The 17855-nt window shown below is 42.9% G+C and overlaps 1 protein-coding gene across 1 annotated transcript; it reads right to left on the bottom strand.

Annotated features, from left to right (window-relative positions):
* Window positions 1-10024: 10024 nt before the first annotated feature.
* On the bottom strand, window positions 10025-12484 carry LOC125168545 (mast cell protease 4-like). Its single transcript, XM_047863665.1, is given in 6 exon segments — window positions 10025-10243; window positions 10684-10883; window positions 10886-10937; window positions 11173-11308; window positions 11755-11905; window positions 12430-12484. Coding segments are annotated over 6 exon segments (738 nt in total). The 3' UTR covers window positions 10025-10099.
* Between the last annotated feature and the right edge of the window lie 5371 nt (window positions 12485-17855).

The raw sequence follows: 17855 nt of genomic DNA on the forward strand, positions 1-17855 counted from the left end.
GAGAAGGAGTGTGTGGCAGCTACGTGATGGCTTGTAGGAGACATTTGCCATGTATGGTGGGTCCTTAGTGTCTTTTGAACACCCTTCCCATATTAGAGGAATTCCCAGCTATGATTCTTGCTTTCCTAAGGTGGAATCCATAAACTTCCTTTCTCAGGTTCCTTTGCATGTAGGCCTCAATCTTGTGACTTAGACTCTACCAATCAGTTGAGTAGGTATAAAACTTGATTTAGAAAGGTGTAATCAGAGGGAGCAGGCATCATGTGGAATTAATTTTTCCAGTGAGGGTGAGTGGCCGAGGGGTCTGGTTTTTGGGGAAAAATGAGTTGTGGGTCAGCTGTCTGGTGCTGCCTGAGGGCCAAGCCAATGGGCTGTGACACCTTTGCTGAACAGTCCTGTGCTGTAGTTCAACGTCGTTTCCCTGGCTACATCGCCTCTATATCTGATTCCACAGCATGTGAGGAAGATGGTGACTCTGCAAAAGGAAGAATTTGCTAATAATCTGTTGTTACAACACGAATGTGTGGGGAGGGGAGGCAAGTGATTTCCCCATTGCCTGAGATATTAAAGTAGAGGTTGGACAGAGTCTTGTTTAAGATTCACAGTGAGTGGGAAGGAAAAGGTTGGGCTGACTATAAAAACACTGGCATTTAGTGACGGCAATGTTCCTGGGCCACTAAAATGCAGAGGGATCATCCCTCCTCTGAGTTCCTGAAGCATTTATCATCAGTGCCATTATTCACTTTGACATTCGAGGCACATGGCCGGCTTTGCAGTTAGATGGGAGAACTTGAATCCTTCTTCTGCCGCTTAGCTATCTGTCTGACCTTAGCAAAATTCCTTAAGTTCTCAGCTTTAGTAACTACCTTTGTAAAATACAAAGAATGACATGAAACAGTGTTTTTGGAGAATTAAATATGGTGCTAAATGAAAAATGCCACACGGTTGGTCTTTAATAAACACTGATTTGGTCCCCTTGTGTTATATCTTGCGTGGTCATATAACGGTTTGATGGGCAAATTGTGTATATGTCCTCCTGGAAGCTGTTTATCTTTCCCTCTAAATTCTCCTAAACGTATTACGGATTAATCAGATTTACCAGACTTGAGTCATGTCCTGCTTTGTACACCATCTTGTTTTATTTGTTGAACTTAAGTTGCCAGGGTGTTTCTTAACCTTGTTCTCTGAGTAATAGCTGTGTCTTTTTGGATTGAGCATGTGACTGAAGTGGGTTTAACCCTCAAACTGCCATGCAGGACTAGAACAGCTGTAAACGTTGACACATGTTGCAAGAAGAAATATTCTTGTAAGAAATACTATGGAGAGGGACACCTGATGGCACGGGCTTGTGCTTTCTTGCCTCCGATTGAGACAGCAGTGCAATGGAGAAGGGACAGTAAGTACATTCTTTATGACATTGGCCACATTTTCCTGAAGCAGGCTGGAGCTCACTCTGTGCTTGCCCTTGCAATAGCTGATGTTTGCGAATGACCAAGTTTTTCTGAATTTAACTGCTACTGGTTTACATTCAATATCTGCCAAGTAATTTGCAAGGATATAAGCTGATACAGGTTCCTATACCTGGGCCTGTAGCCCTACCACACTAGTTCCTTTTTTAAAAAATTTTATTTTTAATTTATTAAAATTTACATCCAAATTAGTTAGCATATAGTGCAACAATGATTTCAGGAGTAGATTGCTTAGTGCCCCTTACTCATTTAGCCCATTCCCTCTCCCACAACACCTCCAGTAACCCTCAGTTTGTTCTCCATATTTATGAGTCTCTTATGCTTTGTCCCCCTCCCTGTTTTTATATTATTTTTGTTTCCCTTCCCTTATGTTCATCTGTTTTGTCTCTTAAAGTCCTCATATGAGTGAAATCATATGATTTTTGTCTTTCTCTGACTGACTGATTTCACTTGGCATAATACCCTCCAGTTCCATCCACATAGTTGCAAATGGCAAGATTTCATTCTTTTTTGATTGCCAAGTAATACTCCATTGTATATATATACCACATCTTTATCCATTCATCCATCGATGGACATTTGGGCTCTTTCCATTCTTTGGCTATTGTTGATAGTGCTGCTATAAACATGGGGGTGCAAGTGTCCCTTCGAAACAGCACACCTGTATCCCTTGGATAAATGCCTAGCAGTGCAATTACTGGGTCGTAGGGTAGTTCTATTTTTAGTTTTTTGAGGAAAGTCCATATTGTTTTCCAGAGTGGCTGCACCAGCTTGCATTCCCACCACCAATGCAAAAGAGATCCTCTTTCTCTGCATCCTCGCCAACATCTGTTGTTGCCTGAATTGTTAATGTTAGCCATTCTGACAGGTGTGAGGTGGTATCTCACGGTGGTTCTGATTTGTATTTCCCTGATGATGAGTGATGTGGAGCATTTTTTCATGTGTCGGTTGGCCATATGGATGTCTTCTTTGGAGAAGTGTCTATTCATGTCTTTTGCCCATTTTTTTCATGGGGTTATTTGTTTTTTGGGTGTTGAGTTTGATCAGTTCTTTATAGATTTTGGATACTAACCCTTTATCTGACGTGTCATTTGCAAATATCTTCTCCCATTCTGTCGGTTGCCTTTTAGTTTTGCTGATTGTTTCCTTTGCTGTGCAGAAGCTTTTTATTTTGATGAGGTCCCAGTAGTTCATTTTTGCTTTTGTTTCCCTTGCCTCTGGAGACGTGTTGAGTAAGAAGTTGCTGTGGCCAAGGTCAGAGATGTTTTTGCCTGTTTTCTTCTCGAGGATTTTGAAGGCTTCCTGTCTTACATTGAGGTCTTTCATCCATTTTGAGTTTATTTTTGTGTCTGGTGTAAGAAAGTGGTCCAGGTTGATTCTTCTGCATGTCGCTGTCCAGTTTTCCCAGCACCACTTGCTGAAGAGACTGACTTTGTTCTACTGGATATTCTTTCCTGATTTGTCAAAGATTAGCCAGCTATACGTTTGTGGGTTCATTTCTGGGTTCTCTATTCTGTTCCACTGATCTGAGTGTCTGTTCTTATGCTAGTACCATACTGTCTTGATGATTACAGTTTTGTAGTATAGCTTGAAGTCTGGGATTGTGATGCCTCCTGCTTTGGTTTTCTTTTTCAAGATTGCTTTGGCTATTCGGGGTCTTTTCTGGTTCCATACAAATTTTAGGATTGTTTGTTCTAGCTCTGAGAAGAATGCTGTTGTTATTTTGATAGAGATTGCGCTGAATATGTAGATTGCTTTGGGTAGTATCAACCTTTTAACAATATTTGTTCTTCCTATCCAGGAGCATGGAATCTTTTTCCATTTTTTGGTGTTGTCTTCAATTTCTTTCATAAGCTTTCTATAGTTTTCAGTGTATAGATTTTTCACCTCTTTGGTTAGATTTATTCCTAGGTATTTTATGGCTTTTTGTGTAACTGTCAATGGGATCAATTCCTTGATTTCTCTTTCTGTTGCTTCATTTTTGGTGAATAGGAATGCAACTGATTTCTGTGCGTTGATTTTATATCCTGCACTTTGTTGAATTCATGAATCAGTTCTAGCAGTTTTTTGGTGGAATAAATAAAAATTTATAAAATAAAAAATTTAATAAAATAATTTTTTAATAATTTAAAAATACATATATAGTTACATATGTATGTGTGTGTATATATATAATATATATAAATATATATAATATATATAAATATATATAAATATATATAATATATAATATATATAAATATATATAATATATATAAATATATATAAATATATATATATTTAAAAATACACACACAAAAAAGCGAATAAATGATGCTAGATCCTAGGTGTGTTTTTGTCTGGGTGTTGAAAGTGGTTTGACAGATTAGAGAAAAAAAGGGGGGGGGGAAGGAAATCATTTGAGAATTTGAAAAAATGAATACACTGAAGTAGACTAAAATGAGATGATGGGAGTAATATAGAATTTGAAAAAATTTACACAAAAGTAAAGAATATAGTAGAAAAAAATTAAAGAAAAATATTTTTAATAAAAATTAAAAATAAAATTAATTTTTTTCTTTTTTTGTATTGAAGAAAAAGAAAAGAAATGAAAAAGAAAAAAGAGAGAAAGAAAAAAGAAGGAAATTGTTTTAAAATTTGAAAAAGTGAATCCACTGAAGTATACTAAAATAAAATGATGGAAGTAAAATAGAATTTGAAAAAATTTACACAAAGGTAAAAAATATAGTAAAAAATTAAAGAAAAATATTTTTTTAAAAAAAAAATTTTTTTTTTCAACGTTTATTTATTTTTGGGACAGAGAGAGACAGAGCATGAATGGGGGAAGGGCAGAGAGAGAGGGAGACACAGAATCGGAAACAGGCTCCAGGCTCTGAGCCATCAGCCCAGAGCCCGACGCGGGGCTCGAACTCACGGACCGCGAGATCGTGACCTGGCTGAAGTCGGACGCTTAACCGACTGCGCCACCCAGGTGCCCCTAAAGAAAAATATTTTTAATAAAAATTGAAAATAAAAATAAATTTTTTTCTCTTTCTGTTTTCAAGAAAAAGAAAAGAAGTGAAAAAGAAAAAAAAAAGAAAGAAAATTGAATAGATGGATCTGCTAACAGATTGCAATAGGACTGAAATTACTTAGTTTTCCCCTAGAAGTCAGACTATGAAGCGCTTTATAGTCCATAAACTAAGTAGGTGGTGAGACCTGTGTTCTTGAAGAGCGAGGTTGGCGAGGTTGGTGGGGCTTAGTGTAATGGCTCTGCTCTCCACTAGATGGCACTGCTAGCCTACTGGGGTGGAATGTTATGGTGCTCGCAGGTCCGCAGGTCCGTGTGAATATGCGCATGTGTGGGAGCGGTGAAAATGGCGTCACCCAGCTACCTGGTCTAGTATCGGAAGTCTTTTCTCCCCAGTCAGCAATCTCACACCTGTCCTTTGTCTTCGGTTTTCTTCCACTCCCCGCTTTTTCACTCTCCGTGACCAAGCCCCAGGCAGTACCTCTCTCCCGAGTTTTGTCTCAGATGCAGCTGTTTTCCCTGGCCCCTTACTTCTAAAGGAACTGCGGCTTTGACCCGCTCCGCCCCTCTGCAGGAGGGTCTCACAGAGCAATGGCTGAATGTCAGCTGCACCCAGGAACGCTTGCTGGACCCTGCTGCTGCTGGTGCCCCAAGACTGCAGCCAGGTGCCAGCCCACCCCAGGAAAAGGTTCGTGAGATAGTTTAGCAGCAGCTTTTCAGGGATTATGGAAAATCACAACACACATCTGGCACCAGGCTTCACCCTTAACGGCCTTGTTCCAGCACCAGTGAATGTGGCTGTTTTCTGGGGTCTGCTGGGACCAGGTGGCTTTAACCGTCTCTACCAAATGTCCTTGCATCAGTGGAACAGCTTTTTCCCGTGTGCCCCAACAACCTCCCAGACCCCACTCTGCTCCTGGGGATTCGCCCTTCCCACCAGAGCACCACCAGGTATCGAGCTGCAGAGTTGTAGCCTTTGCGCTCCCCTTGTTTACAGTCTTAATGGAACTTAAACCCTCTCCTTTCTCCTTTCTCCCTTTTTAGTTTTGTCCCTGTGGCTGTTTCCAATTTTCTGCTTTCTCTCCAACTGCTTTTGGGGATGGGTGCTTTTCCTGTATTCTCCCCTCCCCTGCCCCCATCTCCATCCTCTCTCCACCTGCAAAAGCACCTCCCTTCCTGCAGCTTCTCGCTCCCCAAGTTCACCTCTCCGTGCCGCGTACCTGCTGGGTTCTGTGGTTCAGGTTGTGCAGATTGTTGTGTTAATTCTCCAATCAGTTTTCTAGGTGTGCAGGATGGTTTAGTGTAGGTCTGGCTGTATTTCATGGACGCGAGACACACAAAAAACTTCCATGCTGTTCCGCCATCTTGGCTCCTCCCCCCCACACTAGTTCCTTTTGAATGACTTCCCTCAGCATGATTGTTCCAGTGGACAGATTATCCAGGAGAATGACAGATGAAGAGGTCCTGGGAGCTGACTCCAAGTTTTGGATTGGGAGGAATAGGTCTCATGCCCTCACACAGGCTCTTCAGCAAGAACCACCCCCCACCCATGGGTGCTTTTTTGGATTTCTTCCTGCTAGGTCTTTTTTCCATTTACCATTCTTGCGATAGGCTGGTGTTTGAGCAGGGAAAGTCCTATGGTGCCCCTTCTCATGAGTTTGGGCAAGCCCTTTGCCCTGAGCAGTTTCTCCTCTGGACCCTGTGATGCTATCACCCCCCATCACTCTCAGGATCGGTCAGGCAGGCCCTCCTCTTCTGCACCTCAGAATTAACATGGCACCGAGTGGCCGTGGTGGCCTTATGTTTTCTGGGTGTGGTGTGGGAGAGACTGGTGAGGCAACAGCTGTGGTTTCCCTTCCAGGGGTCTACGCCATGCTCGTTTAATCTGTGGTTGTCGTCAATGACAGAGTCAACGCCTGGAGGCTCAGCCCATGGTGTCCCCGGCTGCTTCCTGTGGGCCATACTGTCAGGGTATCACTCCTGGATTTGGACCCACTTGTGTTCTAGACAGTCCTAGAATGGGCTGGTATCCTCCTTCTACTGGGATTGCTATTCCGTGTTGAGGCCTCATACGGGTGTCTCATTTGACTTGTTTTTTTCTCCATGTCTTATGTTTTTAGTTGCAAGGAGATTCCTTTGTTCCTTGAGTGGTGAATGCTCCCAGGTGCAGGTAGATTCCAGTAAGCCTGTTGGGACAGCTTGAGGAGAAGTTATGTGAGATATCAGAGGCAGGGGGTGTACAGAACCCTCAGCACGGGGGCGAGGCAGCCATCTAGGCGTCACTGAGAGTTTTCCCCGGTGTTTCTGATGAAAGACATTTGGGTTGTTTCCAGGTTTTTGTAATTATGAATAGAGCTGCTTTAAACATTTGGGTACAGGTTTTTGTGTGAACTTAAGTTTTCATTTCTGTAAGGTAAACAGCCAGGGGTAGGATTCTAGGTCATACAGTAGGTGTATATTTAATTTTCTAAGAAACTGCCAACCTCTTTTCTAAAGTGGCTGTACCACTTTGCACTCCCCTAGCAACGGATGAAAGTTATGCAAGCCCTGTCAGTCCTTTGGGGTCCAATTCAGCCTGCAGACAGTCCAGATCTCTGTGGTCTCGACAGGCCCCAGTACTTCTTGGAGGCCAGGCTGGCAGGGTAGGCTGACCACTCTGTCCACGTCTCTGGTTGTCCAGCTTCCCGGGAAGAAAAGCTTCCGTCTAAATGTGCTGTCCCAAGTGGTCAGGAGTGTGTGGGGTCTTAGCAGCAATTCAGTGTGTGCTCTGGTCTCCTAAGCAGACATCACACATAATGTCCTGTTCCTTGTATTTCATGTTTAAAACTACTTAATTATACAAATATAAAATGAGATTTAGGGCTAAAAGAAAAAAACACATCTTTTAATTATCATTGTAGCATAAGTTCTTTCATTTTTGAGATCTTTCTGATTTTTTCTCTTAAAAATTTGTCAGACGGGGTCCTGGGTGGCTCAGTCGGTAAAGCATCTGACTTCAACTCAGGTCATGATCTCACAGTTGGTGGGTTTGAACCCGATGGGCTTTGTGCTGATAGTGCAGAGCTTGCTTGGGATTCTGTGTCTCGCTCTCTCTCTGCCCCTCCCCCACTTGTGCTTGCGCTCTCTCTCAAAAATATATAAACACACACACACCCAAAAAAACCTAAAAAAAACTAAAAAAAAATTTCAGACTTATGCCTGTTTTTTTCTTCCTTTAATGGTAATTTAGGGGTGGCTGGGTGGCTCAGTCGGTTAAGTGTCTGACTCTTGATCTCAGCTCAAATCTTGATCTCAGGGTCATGAGATCCAGTCCTGTGTTGGGCTCTGCACTGGACATGAAGCCTACTAAAAAAAAATGGTAATTAAAAATTTTTTTCACAATCATGTTTTATTTGCATCACAAGTATATATCACAAACTGTATTTTATACATTGTGTGGGCATTAACATAGATCTATTTTTTTTTTAATTTCTTTTTAACGTTTATTTATTTTTGAGACAGAGAGAGACAGAGCATGAACAGGGGAGGGTCAGAGAGAGGGAGACACAGAATCTGAAACAGGCTCCAGGCTCTGAGCTGTCAGCACAGAGCCCGACACGGGGCTCGAACTCACGGACTGCGAGATCATGACCTGAGCCGAAGTTGGCCGCTTAACTGACTGAGCCACCCAGGAGCCCCAGATCTATTTTTTAAATAAAATTTTCTTTTAAATTATAAAAATTATAATATTTGCTATTGCTTTTATATTTTGTATTTAGAGTGATTTTCACCAGGTCCTTTTTATTTCTTCCTATATCTTCAACTTTCTGTCTATTGTCCTATTTTTATTGTTCATTATTTACTGAAAAATGTTTATTCATTTATTTTGAGAGAGGGAGGTTTGGGGAGGGGCAGAGAGAGAGAGGGAGAAAGCGAGAATCCCAAGCAGGTCTTATGCTGTCAGCACAGAGCCCAACATGGGGCTTGATCTCATGAACCATGAGATCGTGACCTGAGCCAAAGTCAAGAGTTGGATGCTTAACCGACTGAGCCACCCATGCATCCTATTTTTTACTTTTCTTATTTCTTTGTAAAAGTGTTTATTAATTTTGAGAGAGTTGGGCTGCTTCCATACCTTGGCTATTGTAAACAATGCTGCAATAAACATAAGGGTGCATGTATCTTTTCAAATTAGTGTTTTCATTTTCTTTGGGTAAATACCCGGTAGTGGGTAGTGAAATTACTGCATCTTATGGTATTTCTGTTTTTAAGTTTCTGAGGAATCTCCATACTGTTTTCCACAGCGGCTGTACCAATTTACCCACTTACACTTGTTTTACACATAGAGTTAATTACCAGTCTTGTATATTATGCTTGCTTTTTTTTTTTTTTTTACACCTGTACTGACCAGTGGCAAAGCTGGAAGCCATGAACTGTGGGCTGGCAGGCTATAGGAGGATGGAGGTGCTGGGTTCCCTGTGGGCAGCAACGGCAGCTCTTTCCTGCCTGAGGCCAGGCTTGCCTTCTCAGGCCTTTTAGGGACTGTAGTGGGACCTGTTTGGAGGTCCTTGAATTGCAGGTTCCTGAGAGTTAGTTGGAGTTCATGCCCTGTTTCCCTGCATTGGGGTAGGTGCGGCTGTGTGTTTGCTCAGCTCAGAGTGTTGCAGGTCACTTGGAGGAGGAAATGTTGGAGAACTTGGCCCAACTCAGATATCCTTCTGGAAGACCTGAAACGTCGTGTCATTTCTGGAGGAAGATGACAGTTGAATTTGGGTGGCTCTGATGTAGTTCACAGACTGGGCTGACACTGATGGTTTGGGGGCTCTCCCCTCAGCTAGAATGGTCCTGCCCCACCTACAACTTTGTTTTGACGGCTGTAACAGACGGACCCATTTGGAGGACTTCTAGGTGTCATCTCTCCCGCTCCCTCCTGAGCTCTTGTGCTTGGGAAGTTTTATCCTCCCCACTTTTCCATCTTGGCACGTGATTCCCTGGCTGCAGACCCAATATTGAGAGAGATGATAATGATGAGGTAGAAGTGGGTGTAGGGACTCGAGATAACAACAGCCTAGGCCTGGGGTCATGTCTGGAAACAGTCATGGGGAGTTTGCTATGGTGCATCTCTGCTCTGAACTGCAGTGGCTGAGACACAGGTTTTGAGGGAAGAGTAATATTGAGAGGAGGAGGAGGAAGAAAAGGAGGCAGTGGGGGAAGAAGGTAAATTACTTTGGATTTTAAAGTGCCAACATTACTTTGGATGTTAAATCCAAAGTGTGCAGATCAAATTTTTTTTCTTCAATAATCCATAATACCACACAGTACACAGGGAGATAAGTAGGCAAGATTATTAATCTGGTAAGAAAGGAGCCCAGAACAATTATTCATTCAAGCCATAGAAGGATATCTGGACTCCTCCATCAGAGCAGACCAGCTCTGTGGGAGAGAGAAGAGTCTCACGCACATACGTATGCTGAAGGCAGCATTTTTATTGAAGTTTGCTGGGGATACAATCAGTAGGGGCTTTGTGTGCCTCTGAGAGCCTCCGTGGGCTCAGGCTGGGGTCAGGTTCTATGGAACCCAGGGCTACTCAGGGAGACCTCGGGCTTTGGGATTCTCACGTAGGCTGGTCAGGCTTCTGTGGCTACTGTTTCTTTAAGATTTTATTAATCCAAGGCACATATGGGGAGATTCGAGTGAAGACAGCAGGGGGTTTTGCATCTGTACGTCCACAAGACACAATACCTTGGGCCACCCCTGCACAAAAAAGGGGGCCCCCAGAATCCCCCTGTGGGTTAGAGAAAGCAGATCATGAACAGGGAACGTCCTTTTCACCCTACTGTCACTTCATCTGGGTTCTATCAGCAACCTGGCTAGTGCCAAGATACCCTAGAGTCAGATCAGGAATCCTGGCTCCTCATGGAGTCATAAGTTAGGGGTTTAATGTCTCTGGCATGGAACCATAAGCCTAGATCCTGTTCTCTCCATCTCTTCCTTTCTCTCCTGAAGACCTGTCAGCCAGGTCTTCAACTGGATGAGAGGGTCAGAGGCAGGACTTGGGTATGTGAGGATGGAACCCAGAAGGAGGATTCTAGTTCCCATGGTGCTAGAAACCCACAAACTCAGACACCAGTCACTGTACTAGGGGACTTCGTGACCCCACATCCTCCCAGGAGGATGCTGTCTCCCAGGGACCGTTGTGAGGAGAAAGTGTAGGTGTGTGGTCACCTTGTATGCCGATCTTGTCTTCCTGGGATTGCCCACACAGATTTGTAATTTATGGCTGTAAAACGTATAGTGGTTGCAGGCCTTGGCATCCATGAGTCTCAACTTCACCTCCCTCAGAGTATCTGACACCGGCTCCATCACTCCTGTTCTTCCCCAGCCAGCTGCCCTGCACATTCTCCCAGGTGGAATGAAGGTAGACCAGTGGGCAGGGAGATTGTCCCCATGGCGTGGGTCAGCTTGGCTCTCGTTTGTAGCTGTGAGGGAGGGAGAGTAGATGGACCTCCAGTCCCAGAGAAAGTGGGGGGTGTGCTGTGGTAGAGGCTCCCTGGGCAGGGCCAAGAGTTTCTCCCCAGTGGGATGGTGATGACATGGAGTGGGATGAGGGTGGGCCCCAAGGACGTGGATTGGACAAGGGAGAATGAGAAATGCACAGGTTAGGAGAAAAGTTCAAGAAGGGGGAATGGGAAAGTGCTGGAAGGCTAATGGCACCTTCAGTAACATGATGCCATTAAGGTTGGTAAAAAAGTTGTAATTTGGGTGAACTATTTGTTCTGAGACTTCCAGCTTCTGCCATGTGGATTCTTCCTGTTTTATGTCATGAGGTCCCAGAGTGACAGTAATTTTCCTGTTGAGAAGGAGGAGAGAGGCAGGAAAAGGTGCTGGTCTTCTGAAAAGGGTTCATTCTGAGCAAGGAGACATCAGGCTCTCTTCTTTCCCAGTACAAGGCAAGACCTGAGGAACTCAGGTCTTAACTGAGGACAGAAGTCCCCCCTCCCACCCTGGGATCATAGTCGGTTCAGGAAGGGCCAGGCCCTGGCAGCTGCATGGGACTGAGCGAGCTCAGCTGGCTGGCATCAGGACAGAAAGGCAGTGTTAGCTTGCTGTGACCTGGCTGGTCTTTGGAGGTGGAGACAGCAAATGAAAATGGGCTGGTCCCTCCCAATATGCATTGCTGATCATCTTGAGATGAGCAGGACACAAGAATTTCTCCTTAGGCCACTTTGAAGTTGTGTGTAACTCTGGCACCTACAGCTCCTCACATGAAAAGAGAGTAGGTCAAAGTTTTCTTACCTTCCTTTACAATGAGCGGCTGTCATCACAAATTCTTGACTTACGAGAAACCCACCACAGCTGGCAACATAACCCTGGTCAGTGATGATTTCCAGATAGGCCATGTAGGGGCAGGGGTGTGGCTTGGACTCAATGCCACTGATGATTTCCACTGAAACAGAGAACCCCAGGTCCCTAAACGCAGGCTCCTTTTCCTTGGGATAGAGCACTGGATGAGGGAAAGGAGGTGGAAGCTGAGGACCCACATAGCTTTTACCTTACTTCTAATGGAGCTCAGACCTCTGTGTGTCCTTTTTGCTGGTTTCTTGACCCTAATCCGCCTTGTCAACTGACCCTCACCCTACTTTCAGAACATGATGGTTAGTCTTGATTCTGAGCTGTCATTTAAACGTTTCTTCAGGTCTCTATCCTGACCTCTTCCACTTGAGAGCAAGCACCAAGAAGGACCATGAATCAGAATTGTGGCTATTTTCAGGAAAGTGGGTTAGGAGGAACTTCCAAAGACAGTTTTCTGATTCTTTCTCCACCCAAGTCTTCTCATCCCAGGGAAACTGTCATCAACTGCAGGGAAAGAGTCTGACCCTTCCAGGTGGAGATTTCCCCCTAGAATACTTGTCATGGAACTTGTAGCCTGACTTAAGGGCTTCTTTGACAGGGGTTACACCCTAGACTCACCACCTTCAGCTTCAGGAGGCAAAAGAAAGGCCAACAAAAGGAGTAGGACCTGCATTTTCCCAGTGACAGTGTCCATGGTGAGCTTCTTCTGTCCCTGCCCTCCCTTGCCCCTGCTTTTATAACCCCAGAAGTAGAAGGAAGAGGAGGACTGGAAACCACAGAAACCACCTAGTCACATTTTTGTCTTTCACTTTGGCCTGGCTAGCTTCCTCATCAGAAAGTCTTATGACCCTTCTCTCTGCTCTGCTGGTGTCGAGGCTATGGTCAGAGCCCAAGAGTTCTGTTTACTGGGACGAGGCATGCACCTTTCTCATCTAATGCAGTTCTCTTGAGGCAGCATAGTAACACAGATGAAGGGGTTTTAATTTTTTAAAATTGTATTTATTTTATTATTGAAGTATAGTTGCCATATCCTGTTATGTTAGGTTTCAGGCATACAACACAGTGACTCAACAATTCTATACGTTACTCAGTGCTCCCCATGATAAGTGTACTCACCATCCATCACCATACAGTATTATCACAATCTTATTGACAATATTCCCTATGCTGTACTTTCTCTCTTCAGGACTGATTTATTTCACAAAATATAAATAAGAATGTATAAATATATGTAAAATTTATTTATAAAATATAAGGATGTATAAATAAAATATATTTATAAAATATAAATATAAATTTTATAAATAAGGAGGTTTATACTTCTTAACCCCCTTCACCTGTTTTGCCCATTCCCCACTGACTTCTTTTCTGGCAACCACCAATTTGTTCTCTGTATTTAAGAGTCTGTTTTTGGGGCACCTGGATGGCTCAGTTGGTCAGGCTTCTGACTCTTGATATTAGTTCAGGTCATGATCTCACAGTTCCTGAGATAGAGATCCAAAATACGTCAGATCTGAAACTCGTACTTTTTCCATCCCACTAATCTGAACAACAAGGAATGTGGGATGAAGGGTTAGTCTAGTAAATGGAGAAAGGAATGGAATGTATCAAGAAGAACACTTGTGTTCTCTAGAGGCTGTTTGGGGTTTCCCCTTGTGTCATACTTGGTTTGGTAACAAAATGATATCTCAGTTGTCATTATTTGAGATATTACTCTAGGCTTTCATTCTTTTATGTGCCTTGAGAAAGAAAAAAGTTGTTCTTGATTAATAACATGCCATTGGTTACAAGATTCATTCTTATTGTAAAGGGGTTAAAATGTAGAATATTGGGTATCTTGGAATCAATGAAATATGGTATATTCCAAGCACCTCCTTCACCCTGACACCAATCCTGAGAACTATTATTGTTTCCATTTAATAGATGAGGAAACTGAGGCTCATAGAATTTGAGTCACTTGACAAGATGTCAAAGCCAATACATATCAGAACTAGGTGTCAAACTCCATATCTTCCATATATGGATATATCTTTCCATATATCACCCTGCTTTCCTAGACCGTAAAAACAAAACAACAACAATGAGAAGGATCTAGAGAGGCTTTCTTCACCAATATCCACAGTTTTAGAAGATGCAGTCCTTTTAAGAAATCCCTTATTTTACATTATTCATAGTGGCTCTGCTTTCCTTAATTGAACTCTAAATAATAGAGATGTTGGCACTGGAAGTGAGTAGGAACCTAACCTACACTTAGGTTCTGAAACTTGGCCTGGGTTATATATTACAGGTTTTCTAAATTGAATATCTATCTATCTATCTATCTATCTATTTATATCTATATATAGATATTTTTAAAAGTTCATTTATGTATTTTTGAGAGGGGGAGAGAGAGAGTCAGTGGGAAAAGGGCAGAGAGAGATGGAGAGAGAGAATCCCAAGCAGGCTCCACACTGTCAGCATAGAACCTGATGCTGGGCTCGATCCCATGAACCGTGAGATTATGACCTGAGCCAAAATCAAGAGTTGGACACTTAACTGACCAAAGCCACTCAGGTGCCCCTCTAATCTGAATATATTTGAAGACATTGCTTACCCTATTGTAAGTAGTAAAAGATATTAGTTGTAAGTTGTAAGTAACCATTAATGCATACAGTAGCAAACCTATTAAAATATCACTTGTACATACCTTTAATTCCAGGCAAGACTTTAGGTGACTAAGTATTTGCTGACATAAAACATATTAGCAGAAATAAGGAATATTACGGGGTTGGTTGGTTGCTTCTAGGTGCACTAAAGAACTTAGGAGAAGTAAGTGATGAGCTTTGGGCTCCAAGCTTATGATCTAAGTAAAGATCCAGAAATCTATGCCATAAAGGAAACCGTATATCATGGAATCTCCTGTCTGAGATTTCTAAATATTAAACCAATGTCTAATACTGTGGGTGGTTTGAACATATTTTGAATCACCAAACTGGTAGGGTCTCTTATATAAAGTTACAGTGTTCACTGAGACTCTGAAGATTGGATTGGGAATACATTTGGACATATTCTGATGAAGCTGGCATTTTAATCCCTGAATTCCTCCAATCTTCCTTTGCCTGTCAACAGCAGCCCATCTTTTCTGGTCTGAGGAGGTTAATCTTCCCTCAGCTGAAGAATCTGTAATGAGATTCCCTGAGGTAGTTACTTTGCAGCAGACTGCTGACCACCTTCTCCTACCACCTTTAGTGCTTCTAGATCTATAACCAGATTCAACTCCCAGTAAATCCCAGATGTGTGACACATAAGGAATTGAAATATACACCAAAGCAATTGTAAGATTTTTGCTAATTTATATCAAGAGAAACATGGGAAGGGGAAGGGGTGGTGTTGAGGGTGTTGGTGTAGGTGTTGGGCCACGCTGACTTTGTTGATGGGATGAACTCAATACAGATTCCCATGTCAGCATATTAGATCAAGCATATCAAGGTAGTTCTAGCTATTTGACTAGTTGGTTGGATTGAGCTATGGATCCAAAGGTGGCCTATAACAAGTGAAGTTGAGATGCCAGACTTCTTTGATATAGAGAAAATATTCAAAGCTTTGAGGAAATTAGAAGGTAGAGTAGATTTATTATTGTGAGACTGGTTTACTCACCCCCTAAGTGTGTCTTAGGAGAGTACAGAGAACATTATTTCCACCAAACTGTCAAAAATACTTCAGGGAGTGGGAGGCACTGGCATCTCTGGGGAGTGCTGTAGTGGCTATTTGCTGCAGGCTTAGAATGGCAGTGGGAATTGGTGCTATGATCCTGAGAGGTCAGGATCCCTGAGTTTCAAGGAGATAATGGGACCCCAGGGTGGGACAAGCCAAACTACAGAGATGCCATAGGCTTGGTTACCATAATGGGCATTAGAATTGAAGCAGAGGTCAAGATAGAGGCCCATGACTTTGACTAATTGATCATGGTGTTCCCAGAACTGAAATAGATAGGCAGCCTACTAAGGTCTTAGTTGATTTGTGTAAGTGGAAGCGTTCTGGGTCTGGTGAACAGAGCTTTTGAATATCACAAGGCACATCAACTAGTTCTTGGACTTGAACCAGGTCATTGACCCTTGAATGAAGAGGATGGACTACCTTTGAGGAAGGTCCTTGCTACATAGCCAAAAAGTTGTACTGTACATTTTCCTCTTTGTCTTCTTCAAAGCTACCTGTGGCCATTAGCAAAGTGACTATGAATTAGAGAAAAAAAAACTGAGACATTTTCATGCCCTTGTTTGTTTGTTTTTTGTTGCTGGGCCCTGGCTCTGAACTGATACAAATTCCCAAAGACCTAAAATTCCTGTGTGAATCACAGCCACATGAGAGGCTTGTGGACTGATCAACAAAGTTTTGGCATGTGTCCATCTCATAGTGGGTCCAGTGGGTTCCCAAATCAACCTTTGACTATTTCCCAAACTCCAGAATGCAGAGGTAGAATAGATGTATTAAAAAGAATCTCCATAATGGTTGCCTGATTCATGGAGTGAGGGCTAATGTGGTAGAAAAAGGCAAAACGGAGCCACCAGAACTGCCTCTCCCTACCCAAATAGTAAACCAAGAGCAACATTATATTCATGGAGACATTCAGAGATTAGTGCAACCACCAAATTATAGAAGGATGCAAGAGTGATGATTCCTACCACATCTCCATTCAGATCACCTATTTGGTCTACTTAGTTTTTAGTTATAGGACTTCTGGGATCTCTGTCTTACGCCTGAGGAACTCTCAATGTTTTTTTAAAGGCCTATCTATCTATCTATCTATCTATCTATCTATCGGGAGAGAGAGAATCCCAAGCAGGCCCCACACTATCAGTGCAGAGCCCAATGTGGGGCTTGAACCCATGAACGGTGAGATCATGACCTAAGCTGAAACCAAGAGTCGGATGCTTAACCGACTGAACCACCCGGGCGCCCCTCAATTTTTTTTAAATTGTGTTGGTGCTTGAAGGTGTTAGAGAACAAAGAAGCCAGGAGATAATAGGTTGAGGGGATGTGGATTGTAATGTCTCAGGGAGAGAACTCCCTCTGGGGTGAAAGATGGCAGGAGAGCTTGTTTTATTTGTTTTCCTTTCTCACTTCTGTTGTAGGCTCATTGCAGAGCTGAGAACAGTTGGCTTTGCATTGTTTCCTGTTCTTTCTTTCTTTCTTTCTTTTCTTAAAAATTTTTAATGTTTATTTTTAAGAGAGACAGAGACAGAGTATAAGTGGGGGAGGGGACCTTAAGAGAGAGGAAGACACAGAATCTGAAGCAGGCTCCAGGCTCTGAGCTGTCAGCTCAGAGCCCAGTGTGGGGTTCGAACTCATGAACTGTGAGATCATGACCTGAGCTGAAGTTGGACACTTAACTGTCTGAGCCACCCAGGTGCCCCTGTCTCATCTCCTTTCAATAGCTTCTAAATTTATGGACATGCTAGGCAGTCCTCAGGCCGTCCCCTTCCCAAGGGTTTGAGTAGTCCCTTAAATCTTGGATACTTCTTTCATAAACCATGTGATGCTGCCAGTCTGTCAGCAATCAGCATTGGTCAGGCCAGCAAGAGACAGCTCTCTGCATCTTAGAATAAAATCTATCAATGGCAATCTTCCCATTATCTGGTGAGCTGTTGGAGGAGATCTGTTTGCACCATCTGTCTTTTTCATTTGCCTGCTTGAAGTTTGATCTGTGGTTGCTGCAAGGAATGAGATGGGGCAGCTTCTAGGAGCCAGCACAGCAGCAAGGGTCAGGGACATAGTCTCAAGGTGTCTTTTATGCTCTCCCATCTGTGGGTTCAATTAACTGAAGGGGTGCTACTCAGAACTCTCCATTTAACTTTCCAGGATGTTTTCTCATGTAATGATTCTTGCAATTCCTTATCTCTTTATAGAACCATCCAGGAATAACTTTCTCCTTCCCTTAGATACCACATATGATTGATAAACTTTTGAGCTTTTGGCTGGTCTGTGGATACTGCTATGGTGGAGGGACCCAAGCACTAAGATCTCCTGTGAAGGCTGACTTTTTAATGCTTGTAAGAGGATTGTCA

The sequence above is a fragment of the Prionailurus viverrinus genome, chromosome B3 (genome assembly GCF_022837055.1).
Source record: "Prionailurus viverrinus isolate Anna chromosome B3, UM_Priviv_1.0, whole genome shotgun sequence".
In the NCBI taxonomy this organism is placed as follows: domain Eukaryota; kingdom Metazoa; phylum Chordata; class Mammalia; order Carnivora; family Felidae; genus Prionailurus; species Prionailurus viverrinus.